The sequence below is a fragment of the Leptonychotes weddellii genome, chromosome 5 (genome assembly GCF_054177405.1).
Source record: "Leptonychotes weddellii isolate Sample4059 chromosome 5, ASM5417740v2, whole genome shotgun sequence".
Taxonomy (NCBI): Eukaryota; Metazoa; Chordata; class Mammalia; order Carnivora; family Phocidae; genus Leptonychotes; species Leptonychotes weddellii.
In genome coordinates this window covers 159,218,252-159,235,516 of record NC_138373.1, presented here as the reverse complement: position 1 = coordinate 159,235,516, position 17,265 = coordinate 159,218,252, and the positions used below count along the sequence as shown (strand labels likewise).

Below are 17,265 nucleotides of genomic sequence, written 5' to 3'. Positions count from 1 at the left end.
GGCCCCCTCAGGCTCCCTCAGGCCCCCCCACCCTCTCAGCCTCCCTCAGGCACCCCCCAGGCCCCCTTAGGCCTGCTGTAGTCCGGTGCAGCCGAGAGCTGTGGTTTGGCTGGTCCCGTTGGAGCGGGAGAGGACCTGTCATGTTTCTTGTTTACAGAAGGTAGCCTAGTCTGCAGTGCGCGTAGGTGTTGTTTTCTCCTTCGAGGATTGTGAGGAGGAAGCTGAGGCGGGGGTGGTAAGACAGCGCGCAGTCGGTCACGGGAGGCCGGTGCCTCATGCTGGAGCCTGCCCAGGTTCTCTGTGGCTTTGCTGTGGACGCATTCGCTCGGTGTAGTTGGCGAGCGGCTGATCTGCAGATGGAACTGCCTCTTGGATTTTCCAGAGGAGCTAGTTTCAGATTCTTTATGGGGAACCGTGTCGCTCTTGTGAGGAAGTGGAATTTTGGGCTTTGATGTAACAGAGCATTTCTCATATGCACTTAAATGACACGATTCTTAGCAGCCAGTGACTTCTCACGAGAACGTTCACATTTGCGTATTAACTTCTAGTGTGGTCTCAGCTCAGGGTCCTGACCGGGCACGTCTGCCCTGAAGGGCCGGGCAGCAGGGGGCTGCCGGCTGACGGGCCCAGTGGCGCAGCCACGGGGTTCACCAGGCACAGGCGCTCTTTTCTCTCTCTCTCTTTTTTTTAAAAGATTTTATTTATTTATTTGACAGAGAGAGAGAGACAGCAAGAGAGGGAACACAAGCAGGGGCAGTGGGAGAGGGAGAAGCAGGCTTCCCGCCAAGCAGGGAGCCCGATGCGGGGCTCGATCCCAGGACCCTGGGATCATGACCTGAGCCGAAGGCAGACGCTTAATGACTGAGCCCCCCAGGCGCCCTGTTCTTTTCTCTTCTCATGGATGAGGAGAGCGAGGCCCAGGGCTCCAGCAGCCCCTGTGGTGTGGCAGCTGGTGGTGGCCGTGGTTTGCACCTGGTCACCTGAGTAGCCCGCATCCTCCCGCCCCTTCATGCCTCAGAAATGCTTCCAGTGAGCTGCCCAGGCCGACCGCAGAGTGGGGACGTTGGACAGGCAGAGCGGCTGTGGCTGTGCCGTAGGCCACCTTTGGGTAGAAGGAGGGGTTGGGAGGCCCCTCTGATGACGTCTTCATCTTCGTGCCTGGCGAAGGCCGTGAGGGCAGGAGAAAGCGCTCTGTGGGCTGAGCATGAAACGTAGGAGAAGCTGTGCGTGGACCTTGGTGGTCCAGGGCCTTGTGTACCTGGCCGGGGATGTGGGCGCCTTGGCAGCCGGCTGCCCAGACAGGGATGGGCAGGCTTGGGGGGCTGAGCCAGGACAGGAGTCTGAGGTGGGAGCGTGGACGGGGCATGTGAGGAGGGGGCTCGGGAGAGCCTTGGAGGGAGGGGCTCCCTCGGGCTCCAGCGGCCGCTGCCTGCTGTTGCTGAGGCCCACCTGGCTAAGAGGGAGGCGGACTGCTGGCCACGGCTGCGACCCCACGCTGGCCGCAGGGATTGCGGCAGGACTCCTGGTGCAGTGGTCAGGATGGGAGCCCGGCGTGGGGGCCCGAGGGGGAGGCCAGAGGCGAGGGCAAGAGGCAGGGGGCGAACTGAGGCCCGTGCTCGGGGAAGGGGTAGCGGTGGTTCCTTACACGCGGGCTGCGGATGCGAGTGCCTGCCCGGCCTCGGGGTTCTTGGAAAAGCTTCCCAGCAGCAGCATCTCTCGTGCTCTCCAGTTTTCATTTGCTCAGTCTCCCTGGGTGGTTTGTGAATGTTATTTTCCTAAACCCGTTAGGGACTTGAAGGGGCGGGCAGGAAGAACTCTGCCCCGTGTCAGTCAGTGTGGTTCGCGGTTCGGTGTTCCCGCGTCACGGATGCTGGACGGTCCACTGAGGCGGTGCAGCCGTGCAGGGGGCGTGGGCGCGGGAGGACTTGGGTCCCATCTGCCGCAGACTCTCACGCGGCCTTCTGCTGAGGAAACCCTCCCTCGGGGTTTGGGTCCCCTGTGACGTGTTGTGTCCAGCATCGAGGGGCATTGCCAAGCAGGGCTGTGTCTGGGACGAGCAGAGCCACCGCCGGTCCGGCGGCTTGAGCCTTGCTTGGCTCCTTCTCGTGTTCCTTAGGGAGGATTCTCAGGACATTTATTTGCTCTGAGATGTAAGTGGGACCCAGGAGCTGTGCAGCTTTCCACTTTCAAAACGACCGGATTTAAAATACTACCTTCTTAGGTATTTTTACGCAGTTTTGGGGCAGTTTGCAGATTTAATAAAACAAGAACTGTACTTGGGATCTATATACCACTTAGGGTCCTTTCAGTTGTTATTCTTGGTTTTACATCACATGTCTTGGAGCCCAAAGCAGTGGCTTGTCCCCGAGGGCTGCACCCTCGCGCAGCCAGCCCGCTTGGTCCCTGGAGGACCTCCTCTCTGGGCACTGGGATAGAGCTCTGTTCCGCGGGTCTTCAGACGTCTTGTTTTTACGTTAATAGTTTTAAGAAGCCTTTTAAATGAGGCAAAGATAGTCTGCTTCCAAAGACTGTTTTTATTTTTAAAGTCAGGTTCGAGAAAAAGAATCTACGTTATAACATTTCAGAGCGTGGCATAGAGGGTGGTGGAGAACCGAGTGGGAGGCTTTCCTGCTCCCGTGAGACAGTCACAGCCACCCGCCACTCATCAGATGGGCCTTACCATCAACCTAGAACACCCTGGTCAGAAGTCAGATTTACATGCTCGTGTCCTGCTTGCTGACCGTGTGGCCCAGGTCAGGACTGTGTGGGAATGCCCGGTTAGCCCCCTAGTTATGTGAAATATTTTTCTTCCTCAAGGTAAGTGAATGGTTGATTGCAGACGTTGTCATGAACTGGAATGATGTGTTAATATTGGCGAATGTGGAGGAAATCCTCGACAGTCGTCGGAGAGTAACTTGATACCCCTGCGCACCTGGAGCCCGGGCGCCAGGCCACCTCAGTCTTTGGTGTTAGGGAAGTGCGCACAGTGTCCCCGACGGCCCCGGGCCCGGGCTGCTGCGGCCCCTCACTGCTTGCAGACAGTATGTGTGATGCTTTGTTTCCTTAATTGAATTAGTATTTTGGTGGACTTCACATTTATAGTAAGTTTTATAATAGATTTTATAATTATCAGTTTTCAAAAATCACTTTATTTATAATTTTTTCAGGAGATAAATCTCCCCCTAAACTTGAACCATCAGATGCATTACCTCTTCCTTCAAACTCGGAGACTAATTCAGAACCACCAACCCTCAACCCAGTAGAACTCAACCCAGAGCAGAGTAAACTATTCAAAAGAGTCACATTTGATAATGAATCACATAGCACTTGCACTCAGAGCGCACTGGTAATCGGACACCCTCCAGAGCCCACCCTCGCCAGTATTGGCGATGCGCCGGCGGCGGCGGCCTCCGCGGTGGCGGAGCCAGCAAGCGATGTAAACAGACGCACCTCTGTTCTCTTCTGCAAATCGAAAAGTGTAAGCCCCCCAAAGTCTGCCAAGAACACTGAAACCCAGCCAACTTCTCCTCAGCTAGGGACCAAAACCTTTTTGTCTGTAGTCCTTCCGAGGTTGGAGACTCTTCTGCAGCCAAGAAAAAGGTCGCGGAGCACCTGCGGCGACTCTGAGGTGGAGGAGGGGTCCCCGGGAAAGCGCCTGGACACAGGTAAATGCCACGCGGCGCCGCGTTCTCTCTCCTCCAGGGCTGCCGGCTGCCGGCTGCCGGGCGCTGGCCCAGCTGCGGGTGGCAGTGGACGGGCCGGGGGCCGCGGCGGCGTTCCTTTGGAGGCGGCGCCATCGCGGGGGGCCGGGGGCCGGGGGCTGCGGCGCCACGTGGCGCCCTCGACCGAGGGCGTTGTGACGGTCCTTCGCCGTCCTGCGTGGCCCTGGCTGCGGGACGAGGTGACGTCCTGTCCGGCAGCCGCTGAAGTAATCCTGTGCTCGAGGCTCCCGAACACGCGCGGGGGCGGGGGCAGCAGCGGGGTGGCGGCGCGCGCGCCGAGCGGGGCTCGCGGGAGGCCGCCTGTTCCTCAGCTCCGGGCGAGAGCCGCCAGGCAGCACGAGCGCTCGTCGTTCCCGATCGCGGCCGGACGTGTGCGTCCTCTGGGTTCTCGCCGCGGGTCCACCTGTCGCGGCGACACACGGGAGCGCGTTTCGTCGGGGCGGCCTTCTCGCGGGGGTGCGCTCCCTGCACCGCAGCTAACGCGCGATCCCTTTTGTTGCCCCGATAATTTCCTCTGGATTGTACTGTAGCGTGTGGAAAACTTTTTTGTACGTTCACTTAATTTTATAGAAATTCTCTGTTCTCGTGCTTCTGTTTTGATGGGTTAAAGCCTCTTTCTTGTTTCCGAGTAACGTGAAGCTGCGCGGGGGGGTTCATAGGCTGCAGACGGAGCTCGCTTCAGCGCTTGCGAGCCTCCCGAGACCGCGCTGCCCTCTGTCTTAGCCGGGCTTGGGGAAGGACTGTGCGTGTTGTGTGTGCGCGCCGAGGCCCGGTCACCGCACGAGGAGTGAGCGCAGCGTGTCGTGCCGTGGGCGTAGCTGCGTGGACGTTGTTCAAGGCTCCAGGCCCCGGGCCAGAGCCTCCGACCGAGGTGCGGGTGCGCCACAGAGCTGGTATCAGAGGAGGGGTCCCTGGGGCCCGGCGGTGGCCCTCACCCGGCCAGGTGGGTCCTGCCGTAGCCGATGCCGCCCCTGGGCCTCCCACCGTCGGGCAGGCTCCACCAGCAGCCTGGTGGCCACGCTTTTAGGGGCCTCGGGCACCCTTGCCCTTGTAGGAAACAATGTCCCCCTCCTCCCACTTGTGTGCAGCGAGTGGAGGGTCTTGCAGGTTTCTGGTGCTGACGGAGTCCTGCAGGAGCTTCCGTGAGCGGGCCGCGGTGTGCGTCTGGAGGAGCCTGACTGACATGGGGGTGTTTGCTTTCTTGTTCCAGAGTGGCAGTAGATTCAGTGGATGCATGATGAGTCCTAACGCCGTCCTGAGCGGCCCGGGAGTCTGAGTAGCACTAGGATCTGCTCAGCACTCAGGCGGAGGGCCGCGCCGCCTCCTGCTGCCCGTCCCGGCTCCCATTTCTGGCTCCACCTCACCTCAGCCTCCTGGTGCTCTCTGCACGCCCTGGATCGCTCGCTCCGAGGGGCGGTCTTCGCCATCTGACGACTTGAACTGTTCTGAGCCTTCCACTTTTTCCAAAGATTCATCCGTGTGCTCTGCCTTGTAGGGGGTTTTCTGGCGTCCCACCGCACGCTGCAAGATTTCCAAGTTAGAGTGAAAACAGATCGTTCATTTGGAGACGCTCGGCCCCTGGGGGCCCTCCCTGCTCGTGAGCTGTGGGAAGCGCCAGTGGGCCAGGGTTAGAGTCCCTGACCCTGCTCTTCCCGGTGCCACGCCACCTGGAGCCCGCGCTCTGTCTCGCTTCCTCCTTCCGCGACGCTCGTCTGTTTCCCATAACGAACAGCTGGGCCGGAACCTCTGTGCTCCTGGTCTCTGCTTTTGAGGCTCCTGCTGCGCGCGCGCGTGCGTGTGTGTGAGAGACAGAGACAGACATGCAGAAACAGAGAGAGACAGACACAGAGACACAGAGAGGGAGTCGTGTTCGTCCTCAGGCTGCTCAGGGCGGAGGCTGGTCTGGCGGCGCCCCTAGTCAGACTAAATGGCTTTTTCGCTGTTTTCCAGGTTCTCAGTTTAACTACTAACACGCTGGGTAGCTCACTCTTTGGATCCTAATTGTTTTCTCTTACTCAACTTGGACGGGAGCTCTGCTAAGCGGTGGTTCTGGAGCGCAGAAGGATCACAGCATCCTTGTGTTTCATGTAATTGTTGTGGAGGACGCTGGGAGCATCCGTTCAGCCATATTCCAAACAAAAACACAAACGGCACGTGGAGGACACGGGCCCCACCCCGCCCACCCCCTTCTGTAAGTCCGAGCCAGATGCCCACGGGAGGAACGGCGCAGGTGCTGGAGAGCTGCCCGGTGCCCCTCCTCGAGCTGGCTGCCGCTGGCAGGACGCCTCCTCAGCCCGTCCCGACCCCGTGGGTAGGTGTGAACGATGCCGAGGGCAGCTTTAGAGCCAGGTGGCGCAGAGAGCCTGCGGCCCCCACCGATGACTTACGTGGGCCGCTTTTAGCAGGCGCAGAACTGTTCCGGGTCGGGCGCGGGGCGCGGCACAGCCGGAAGACGCGTGAACACTGATGCGTCCCCTCGCTTGTCAGCATCTTTCTTTCCTGGGTTTCTACCTGGTCTCCCTTCTCCCCTCGTGTGTCCCTTCCTGCCGGCCGGCCCCGGGGAGTCCTGAGCGAGCTGGGCGGCTCTGTCTCTGCGCACCGTGCCGAATGCCTGCTGCATGCGCGGGGTCCTGCCGGGTGGGGCCTGGACGCACCCCGTGGGGGCCTTCCCTGCCTGCTGCCACTGCTTCGGGGAGCCGGTCTAGGCCAAAGCAGGGTGGTTGGGATTTTACTTGCTGTGTTTTTATGAAAAGGTTGGAAAACGCACACAAAAAATGCAGTTCTACCGCCTAGTACAAATAAAAACGTATAAACAAAGGAACGGGTGGTCCCAGCACTTCAAGAGGCTGAGTGCAGTCTCTGTGCCCACTGGCCTCTGAGGCTAGCCCCGCGTCACACCCTGGATCGTCATGTTTGGGGAGCTGGGCAGCAGCCTGGGTGGTGGCAGGCCGAGCACTGGTGTCCACCCCATGTGGCCCATGGTGGACGGCGGTGAGCGCGGCCCACCCTGCTTCTCTGCCTCTTGCCGGGCACCAGTCAGGAGGTTCCTTAAGGAGCAGCGAGGGTGTGGCAGGTGTGGGCCTTGCCCCCCGGGGGTGGGGGGGGGGGAATCAGGGTCTTCTCGCCACCTGGGAGCTGTGAGCTGTTCCCCGTGGAGCTCGCAGCTTCAGGAAGCTTTCTCGAGGGCTTTGCTCTGACACTGTTGACCGGCCGTCTCAGGAGGCCCCTTGGGACACCCCTCCCCACGTGGCCGGGGAGTGGCTGGGCCAGGCGCCTCTTGGCTCGAGGTGTCGTGCCTGTGGGGGCAGAGAAGGAGGTCCTCGTGAGGTGGGACGGGGCCTCGGCACAGAGTCCCGCGTGCTCTGGGGGAAAGCGCGGCTCTCGTGCTGGAGGGCACCGGCCTTTTCCATGCGGCCACCGTGTCTTTTGTGTCTTGTAGTTCACTGACTTGATGTTCAGCGTTGAAAAAATTATTTTTTCCTGAAGTAGTTTGCTAAAAGTTCGTGTGTGGACATGGTTTCGGCTAGGGGCTCAGGTGCCGTACGGATATCCTGTGCGAATGGCTTGCGGGCCCATCTCTGCACAGACCCCCAGAGCCTGGGTTTCCTCGGGGGCTGTCCAGGGCGGGGCTGTGGGCTCCCCGAGCTGCAGCTGGCTGGCAGGAAGCGTCTGTCTGCACAGGGAGCCTGTGGGCCGGGGAGGGGGCAGAGAGGCGGTGAGCACGCGCAGGCTGGTGCCCTGGCCACCGGCCACCTTGAGGACTTTGGGGAGGGCTGGGCGGCCTGGGGGGCCCTGCTCTGGCCCCAGCAGCCTCCTCTTGCTGGGTTCATCTGGGGTGCCTGCTAGTTAGTAGCTGTTTGGTGACGCTTCCTGGGTAACAGATGAACGGTGTGCGTAACCCGTCATTGTGGACACGCATGTCCTCTCAGTTCTCCGGGAGATGGAGGAAGCTGTGCTTGCGCTCTTTCTCAGACAGAGCCTCACCTTTCCCCCCAGCGTCTCCTGGGGGAGCACGTCTTCGGGTGGTTCTTGCCGAGTACCAGGTGCAGATGGCCTCGGTGCCGCCTTCCTGGTCGCAAGTGAAGCCTTGTGCCATGTTTTGGGAACATGGGTGCTGGGTCTCCTTCCTCCCCGGATGCCTCCGCACAGACGCCGGGCCTCAGTCTGACCTTGGCTGGGGCGCTTGGAACGGGCGCCTTCTCTTGCTTCTCGGAGCGATCCCAGCGTGTTGCGGACAGGGAGGGGCCCTGGCCGAGCTCTTCCCAGGAGCCTCGCGTGCCTGCCCGGGTCGGCCCGCTCCAGCTCTGCAGGGAAGGGCACGGGCAGAAGTGATGACAGTGCCTGGAGGTCAGGTGGTCAGGTGCCCAGTGAGGCCATCCGGGGTCAGCAGGCCCCAGCTCCAAGTTGACCCCGTGCAGAGCGGCTTTGTGGCTGCATGTCCTTGTTGCTTGGACTGTTGCCACAGGGCCAGTCGGGTGATGTGCTGGGGCTTCTTCCGAGGGTGCCGCGGTGGCTCCGTGGCCTCGCTGCTGTTGGGTGCTGGACGTGCGCCTGTGGGACTGCGACCCCCTCCTCTGTCCATGTGCCTGGGTGGGGCGGGCTGTCTCTGAGTTGAGGTCTCTCTGTTGCCTTCTGCAGCTCCTGGGGGGATCCTGGGCGTCACTTTACTCTTCCCGGTTCCCCTGACCCGCGGTGAGCATGGCTGGAGCTGGCTCCCGGCCCCGTGGCCTCTGCTCGGCTGCTGTACTTCATGGGCCACAAGTGCCCAAATGCCGTCAACGAGTATAGCATCCCCAGCCAGCTGCGCTTACTGCTGGTGCACGTGGGTTAGGTCCACAGTGGAAAATACCGCGTTTCTCTTGAGAGCCTGTGGTGCGGAGTCCCACGGAAACGGAGCAGGATGTCTAATGAATTTACTTCAGGAAAACGAGTTGCTGTGGTCCGTCCCTGAAGCAGCAAAGCTCGCCCGCTGCGTGTGCGTTTATTTCGTAGCCGCCAGCACGGTCAATTCACTGCGCTCACTTCACGTGTGTCTTTGCCGCTGAGAACGTACAAAGTGTGTAAAGCAGATGAGAAAACCCTGTAATCTGGCCGTCTCCAAAAAACTTTTAAAGAACTGGGTTTAACATTTTTTTTAAGCTTGGGAATGTGATTCTTTTTGGGAAAAAAAGTGCACGACCCTCTAGCTGTTGCACCCCTGGTCACCCTCCCCTGCCCCCCATCCTGTTCTGGCGTCGGGCTCTCGGGGTGGGGTGGGGGGGGGCAGTGGTTTGGCTTTTTAGAGTTGCCATGATTCTGGATGAGTTGTGTTTTGTTCAGTTACATAGACTGTTTGAGAACCAGGGAGGGGTGGCGTCCCCGGTGGGTCTGGTGCTGTGGGGCACGGGGTGGTCGGAGTTCAAGAGAGCGCATTTTCTGCTTTCACGTCTTGAGTGTTTCCGAGGTGCGTGTGTTTCCTTCGACTTGCCGTTCCCATCGAGGTTCCTGTGCGTGAACCTGTTCGTGGTGGTGGCGAGGGGCCTCCTCCGACACGGTTCGTCCCCCATGGCGGGGGCTCGTCCCGTGTGCAGAGAGAGTCCTTTGATCTGGGAAGGAGGAACTGGATGCTCTTGGCTTTGCCTTCGTGGAGCCCACGCAGACATTCTTGCTTTTCCGAGAAGAGCACCTTGTTCTGACCAGTGCGCTCTGGCCTCGGAAGGCGCCCCGTCTGTCCTGCGTTGTCTGCGCTGCGGAGGCGGGGGGCATGGGACGGACCCGACGCTGTGCGGCCTCGGACGGGGAGTGCTCTTGTGCAGCGTGGCCCCCGGCACGTGGGCCTGAGGCACCTGTGTGCCTGTGTTGTAGGTCTCACCAATGGCTTTGGGGGCGCACGGAGCGAGCAGGAGCTGGGTGGCGCCCCGGGGAGGAGAGCCGCACCCCGACGACGCTGCGCCTCGGAGTCCAGCATCTCTTCCAGCAGCAGCCCGCTCTGCGACTCGAGGTGGGCACAGCCCTGCTTGCTTGCCGACCCGCGCCCACCTGTCCTATCCCCGCCGCCCTGCCCACCGGGGGTGCGTGTGTCCTGCTCTTCAGGGGCCCTTTCCTGGGTTCTCTTTATCTGCCTCGTAGAGCTTAACCAGAAATGGGAAACGTAACTGTTCATTTTTTCCCCCCAAAGTCATGCCCTGATTGGAAGGGTGGCAAGTGCAGGCCTCCTGCCCGTCTGCCCTACGGAGACCCCTTTATAACAGGGCCCTGCATGCCCTGGCTTGTCGGGTGCGGTCTGCCCCGTGTGGCCTCTGCGGGGCCCGGCTCGGGCTGCAGACGGAGCGGAGGGGAAGGGGCGCTTTCTGACACAGCTTTGCTTTTCCTCCTGAAGTTTTAGCGCGCCCAAGTGTGGCCGGGGCAAGCCCGCCCTGGTGCGCAGGCACACGCTGGAGGACCGCAGCGAGCTGATCTCCTGCATCGAGAACGGGAACTATGCCAAGGCGGCCAGGATCGCCGCAGGTGAGTCCAGCCCCGTCCTCTGCGGGCCGTGATGTGGCTGCCCGCTCTGCTGGGCGGGGCCGAGCTGGCCTCCATCCCAGGGTGTCTGTGGGAGCTCCCCGCAGACCGGACGGCTGCCACTCGACGGGAAGGGGGGCTGTGGGGACAACAGGGCTGGCTTTGTCCTGCGCTTTATCATTTTTGTGTGGAACAGTCAGTTCCAAATGTTTGCTGTTCATGAGACTCTGGAGGCTGCCCGCTCGTCTGTCGTTTGCAGCCAAATGTGGGACTGCAGGCCTGCCAGTTCCCCACATTTCAGCATCTAGCGGAGCGTGAGGAGCCCGCCGGGCCGGTGCTGGCTGGGCCGGGCTTGGGGTCAGGTGGGACTAGCTCTCGCTGGACTCCTGCAGGGGTCTCCTCAGACGTGCTCGGCACCCTGCCCTCCTGATGACTCACTGCGTCCTTCCTTTCTCTGCCCAGAGGTCGGTCAGAACAGCATGTGGATTTCAACGGATGCTGCGGCCTCCGTTCTCGAGCCTCTGAAAGTCGTGTGGGCCAAGTGCAGTGGCTACCCCTCCTATCCGGCCCTGGTGAGCCTCGGGGTAGTGGGCTGTGGGGCCATGACCCTGGTCTGTGCATTGTGGGGTCCGTGGGGCTGCCCCTTGGGGAGCCAGGGTACTGAGCAGTGTGGCCCTGTGCCCCGAGTCCGGGGGCCGTCCGCTGCCTTTGTAGGGACGGGTGTTCTGTGAGCGCCTGCCGAGGGACGTGTGTGCAGGGTGTCAGGGTGTTGGGAGAGTTCCTTCAAAAGCCACCTCAAGTCGGAGCCCGAGGAGAGAGTTCCGGGGGCGTGGCGGGTGGGCCCTCAGACGTGACCTGCACATGTCCTCCCTTGACAGATCATCGACCCCAAGATGCCACGTGTGCCTGGCCACCACAATGGGGTCACCATCCCGGCCCCGCCGCTGGACGTGCTGAAGATAGGCGAGCACATGCAGACCAAGGCTGATGAGAAGCTGTTCCTCGTTCTCTTCTTTGACAACAAGAGAAGCTGGTGAGTGCAGGTGCCCAGGCTGTGCAGGGACTGGCCTTGGGCTTGCTGTCGGGCTGGCACTGTGCTCCTGGGTCCTGCTGGGGGTTGCGTGGCCAGCCGACCAGGCCCTGTGGGTCCACGTGGTGCTCTGGGGCCTGGGCTCCGAGACCCCCCTGACGTTGCTCGGTTCCCGTGCTCTCTCCCTGAGCGCTCACGAGGTGCATTTTGGCAGTGTCCGTACCGAAAGCTCTCTGTGCCGGTGAGGTGCTCCTTGGCACAGAGTGGCTCTGCGGGCCCGGCCGCGGGGATGCAGCCGGCCTGGGTTCGTGTGCCGTGCTGTGTGGCGGCCCTGACCACTCCTCATCCTCTCTCCTTGCCGTGACCTGGTCCTGGGCAGACCTGGTGGATGGAGGCTCGTGCCCGCCTTGTCCAGTCCGAGAGCTGGTCGGCCGCCCCACAGCTGGGTCCGCCTGCCCTCCCCTCCTGGCGTGGCCCTGCCCTCCCCCGCTCGCTGTGCGAGGCTGTATGCCCGGGAATGTGCGTGTGTGCCCCTGGCCACTCAGGAAAGGTGTGGAAGGCTGGTGGGTTGTGCCTGTCTCCCGCCAGCCTCCAGGATGCGGTGGCCCCTTGGGAAGTGTTGTGGAGGAGACGTGGTGACGACTTGATTTTCACACCTTCCCTGAGCCCCCAGGGCCCTCCCAGGGTCGGGCCGTGCCCCCGGTCCTTAGCCCCGAGGCTGGTCGGGGCTGGCTGATGGGGCCGGCCCTGGAGCTGAGCGCTGGTGGCTGCCGCGTGGCCCTGCCGGCCGGGGGTCTTGGAGCTGCTAGGTGGCCGTGTGGCCAGTTCTTACTGTTCCCCTCTTTCCTCTCTTAAAAAGGCAATGGCTCCCCAAGTCCAAAATGGTCCCCCTGGGCATGGACGAGACCATAGACAAACTGAAGATGATGGAGGGGCGGAACTCCAGCATCAGGAAGGCCGTGAGGGTCGCCTTCGACCGTGCCATGAGCCACCTGAGCCGCGTGCACGGGGAGCCCACCAGCGACCTCAGTGACATCGACTGACCTGCCCGCCTTCCCGTGGCCTTGTCCATAGTGTGGATAAGCTGTACATGCGTGTATATTGTTCCAGACTTAACTTATTCTGATTTCTAGGCCTGGTTCTTTCGTTCTTCCTCCCCTGGGGAGGGCAGGTTTTGTTTCCAAGTTCTCTGTGAAACCATCCCCGTCTGGGCGCTCTGTGAACGGCGTGGGTGCTCTTCCGAACTCGTCTGTGCCTGCCGCAGATCAGGCCGGAGGGTGCTGCTCGTGTCACTTTCATTGATCTGTAGCTTTTTTTTAAAGACTTTTGAATGTTTAATAATTTTGTAAATCATACTCTTTACACGGAGTACCACTATTTAATAAGACGGGATGTAAATTTACGATGACAAATGTGTATTTTAAGAAAGAAAATGACATTATTTTGATGGTACTTTGTGGAAAGAGGTGGAGAATAAATTTATGCTGTGTACATCACTTGCAAATCACCAAAAACACTCCGCCGCCCCCCGTGAGGGCCGGGGCAGGCGCTTCCTCTGGGTGTCGCTGTCCTCACCGTCCTCGTCCGCCTCCAGCCTCCGCCCGCCTGCCCTAGCCTTCCACGGGTGTGCCTCCCAGCGGATTATTTATTGTAGAAAGTGTATTCATTTGCTTTATAATGAAAAATAAATTTGCAGAAGTATATTGATATGCATTTTTATACAGGCACATAAAAATTCAACTTGCTTTGGGAGCCGGATGTGTTGGTTGTTGTGTAAATGACTCTGGCTGTGTGTTCTTTGATTTTGTAACTTGTAATCTTCTGTTTACAATGAGGGGCTTTCTGTAACTTGTTTTAATTTAGAACACTTTGGTAGCAATAGAAACTTTGGATACATTTTTGTATGGTACATGTGATGTATATAGAATTAGTACTTTATTTTTATTTTTAAGAGGTAAAGCATTATGTTAGGGGAAAAGGTAGGGTGGGTTTCCAAAAATGCGGTTTTTATATTAAAAAATAAAGTCAAGATTTGGACGGTGTGGCCACTTCATTCCTCCCTCACTGGGGCGCTGGGCGGGCTCGCGGCAGCCTGTCCCCGCCAGCTCATCGAGGCACTCGACATGCCTTCATCTTAAAGTTGTCATGGGATGGCATTATTTATTATTTTACCTAATCATATTTTTATTTTAAACTGGTAGTTTTAAAATTTTTTAAATGTTTTTTTCCTCCCTTCAGTCTCCATTGTTTGTAACATCTCCATAGAAACTTGAAAATAAAACGTCTTCCTTTGATAGCTTGTCCTGTGTCTGACGGACGCTTTGTATGTGCCGTGCTTCTGCCAGGAGCGCCCGCCCTTGCGGGGGGCCTGCTGCTGGGGCTGCCGCTGTGGGCCGGGCGCAGGCTCGGTCCGGCAAGGAGCTGGGTTTGCCCGTGGGCCTCCGGCTGGGGCAGCGACCCGGCAGCCCTCCTCCTGGCGCCGGGTGGCTGCTGGCGGCCCCTCCCACCCGGTCACGGTCATACGGAAGGTTGGAAGGAGGTGCTGCTGGAGGCCGAGCAGACTGAGCTTTCCGTTAGCGGCGGCCACCGGAGCGTGTGCTTCCTAGCGCGTTACCGGTCACCTGGGACAGGTTGCAGGGGTGCAGAGTTCCCACACGGCCCTGCCCCAGATCCCCACCCGCACCGGAACCCCCAGGGGCTGGTCTCAGGGTTCTTTAGAAGCTAGCCTGGCCCCCCGAGGGCTCAGGGCTCAGGGCTGGGGTCAGGGGTGCGTCTGAGGAAGGTGAGAGGGAGATGCAGGCGGGGGGGCACCTGTCGGCCCCCGCTGGGGCTGGTACATGCTGTCCCCTTGGGGCTCTGCTGGGTCACCTGGGGGCAGCCCACTCTGCATCCACCAGAAGGGGGACCAGCTGGTCCCTGTTTGCCTAGGATTTCAGCCTCCTGGGAGGGGAGCCTCCTCGATCCCAGGTGGGCGGGGTGGTTGGTCAGGCGGAGGACCGGGCCCCCTTGATCTCCGGGGGGCCGCTCCTGGGACGCGCATTCAGCGCCGAGCTCACTGCTGGCCCCGCACCGGACATGGCTGTGCTTTGGCCCAAACCTGGGGTTGGGCGGGGCCGGTGGTGACCCAGCTGCCCAGGGCGGGGGGGCCCCCTGTGGGACCTCGTGGACCCCACTGCCCGCTTCGGTCGAGCACCAAGGGGTCCTGGGCGCGTGTGGGCTGTGGCTTCTCTTCTTTCTTTCTTGAGGTGTTCTATGAAATAGAAAAAAATGTGTCAGAGAGTCAGCCCCGGGCCTGTCCTGCTCCTGGGATCAGCTGTTCGTTTCCTTGTTACTAAGGTGACGTGAGAGGGGTGCCCCGTGTGGGGTGTCAGGCTTTTGGCTATCAGGATTTGTTTTCTTTTTGTGATAGAAACATACATTTATACCCTTTTAAGGCCACAGTTATTTTTCTTTACAGCAGGTAAATTTCAGATGGGTCAAAGTGAAATAATTAAAATTACAGAAAAAAATCATGAAATGATCATTTATAACCATGGAGTGGGGTTGATCTTTTAAAATATGACTGTACTTGAAACTATAAAAGAAAATAGTAATATATTTAACAATGTAAAATTAAAAAGTTTGTGCATGCATGGCCCCCCAAATCTGTTACAGTGTCAAAAGACGATTGAGGGTATTTGCAACTCAAACCATAGAAAAGGGCTTTCCTTAACATACAAAGTTTTACTAGTCATCTTTTTTTTAAAAGATTTATTTATTTGGCAGGGGAGGGGCAGGGGCAGAGGGAGAAGAGTCCCAAGCAGACTCTGAGCTGAGCACAGGGCTCGATCTCGTGGGGCTCGATCCCCCGACCCCGAGATCATGACCTGAGCCGAAATCAAGAGTTGGACGCTCAGCAGGCTGCGCCACCAGGCGCCCTTACAAGTAAGTCATCTCTAAAGAGACCGACGATAGGATAGAAAAAAATGGGCAAACTGTGGACTCACGTCACAGAAAAGAAAATACAAATGGCTCTAAACAGAAGAAAATGCTCAACCCTGGCCCCTGGGGGCCCCTCAGCCCCCTGTGCCACACCATCCCCGGGGCCTAGGGGCTCTGCTTCCAAGGATGCTCCAGCCCCACTCCCTCTACCGCCCCCAGGACAGACCCTCCGCGCCCCACACCGCTGAGGAGCGGCCCTGCCACGCGGCCCAGGCCTCTGACCATCCGCCACGTCCTCTTGGTGTTTATTAGTGAGTCTGCATTCGATGCGAACACAAGCGTTCTGCACATAAATCACAATATATGATCTGTTGGCTGCAACCTGGAACAGCTGAGTGTCCCTTAGAGAAACAGCACATTTGTTTTAATTTCTACGTAGCAGATGCTTCGATTTTGCCGATGCACCAAGTGAGTCGCTGCCTCCAACCGGGATGGTTTCAGCTGCTCTCTCCATTGGCCTTTGTGAATATTAAACAGCTCAGAGCCTCCCAGGGGGGCTCAGAGCGGTGGGGTGTGGTGCTGGATCTGGGGCTCCTAGGGGCTGCTGCCCACCCCGGCTCCAGGAGCCCCTGTGCCCAGCTGGTATTTAGCCGGGCCCTCCTACGTGCCTGGAGGCCAGCTTGGGCTCCAGGTGTGTTCACCTGCAGCGAGGCCTGGGCCGTCCGGGGGTTCTGGGGGCCAGGGGGCCGGGGTACGATCCAGCACCCCATCCAGGGTGGGGGGCAGGTGCCCAGTGATGGTGACTTAGTCCCTTGCTGCCCGAGCCTGGTCCCGGGGGCTGCCCGCCTCCCCTTGGGGTGAGGGCTGCAACCCTGGTTTTGTGGACAGGCCGGGTCTGGGAGCCAGAGCTGCAGAGGGGCGGTGTCTGGAGGCGGGAGCCCTTCAGTTCCTCCAACAGCAACGGAGAAGGCCTTAACAGTTGGAGCTACGGTATTGGTTCTCCGTGTCCCAAAGCAGAGCGGGGCTTGCGGGCTGAAGTCACTGCTCGGGGACCCTGGTGTTTGGTGACCTCCTCGTGGGAGTGACGTCACGTCCCTCCGCCGTGTTGTCTGTTAGAAGGGAGCCGCCGGTCCAGCCCCACGCGCGCCGTGTCAGAGGCCACTCCCTCAGGGCCACGCCGGTCGGTCCTCGGTCCCTCTTAGTTTTGGGGACGGTTCCAGAAAGACAGTATCCTACCTTCTATTACATTTTCTAGATGTTTCCTGAGTTTAGAAGCCTCTGAACTCTTACTCATTCTGACAGTGAATCGATGTTTTGGTTTTCTGTGCAAACTCGCTTACTTGCGGGTGACGGCAGGTCCGTCTTTTCTTCCGAATCCGTATTTCCTCTGCTGCTCTTTCTTGTGCCTCTCCTGGCGGCGACCTCCCCGCGCGGCTGTGAGAAGTGAGCTCCCGGTCAGGCCGGGCCAGGCGGTCGGTGCGGGAGGAGAGCTGCTGGGGAGCACTGGTCACCCCGGATGCTGGGGACGCCCCTCATTGTTTCCCGGACCAGCCGGCCAGATCCCAGGCTCTCTCTGCCCTTCCTTGGGGGCTGAGTGAGGCTGTCTCCCCTCCCCCAAAGAGACAGCGCCCCCCCCACGTTCCGGGTCTGGGGGCAGCTGGGCCATGGGCAACCTCTGCGCCCCGCCCACACTCCACGCCTGCCCGCCCTGGGCTTTGTGCAGGACCCGAGGCCGCACAGTCCCGCCCCCCTCCCCGGCTCCCACCCGGGGAGCTCTGGTTCCTCCCTCCCCCAACCCCGGCTGCTTCTCGAGTCTCCTGTATCCTGAGACCCCCTTGCTCATCCCCATCCCCTCCCTCGCTCGCTCCTTCACGCATCGACACGGGCACGTTTCCTGCGACCTGCTGTGTGCCAGGCTCTGCATCAGGACCGCGGATGGGGAGGACGAAAGGCCAGACCCCTCTGCCCCCTCCCAGGCAAGAGCTGGGCGAGAGCCAAAATCGGCAATGACGGAATCGCAAGTGTGCGGGGCAGGCTGCCTGGAGGAAGTGTCTACAGCGCGCGCAGCACGGGGAAGCTCCCGGGCGGAGAGCCGGAAGGGCACGGAGG

General features: G+C 59.8%; 1 protein-coding gene across 8 annotated transcripts in view; it reads left to right on the top strand.

Moving 5' to 3' along the window:
• BRD1 (bromodomain containing 1) overlaps positions 1–13,529 on the top strand; it is a 44,787-nt gene extending 31,258 nt beyond the window's left edge. For 2 of the 8 annotated variants that reach the window (XM_081822671.1, XM_081822670.1), the window contains exons 8-13: positions 3,168–3,665; positions 9,567–9,702; positions 10,081–10,208; positions 10,668–10,777; positions 11,084–11,238; positions 12,095–13,529. In XM_081822671.1, coding sequence (XP_081678797.1) covers positions 3,168–3,665; positions 9,567–9,702; positions 10,081–10,208; positions 10,668–10,777; positions 11,084–11,238; positions 12,095–12,278 — 1,211 coding nt within the window. In that variant the 3' untranslated portion in view covers positions 12,279–13,529. The other 6 variants (XM_081822673.1, XM_081822672.1, XR_014145974.1 and 3 more) reach the window with 5 other exon arrangements.
• Positions 13,530–17,265: the final 3,736 nt, after the last annotated feature.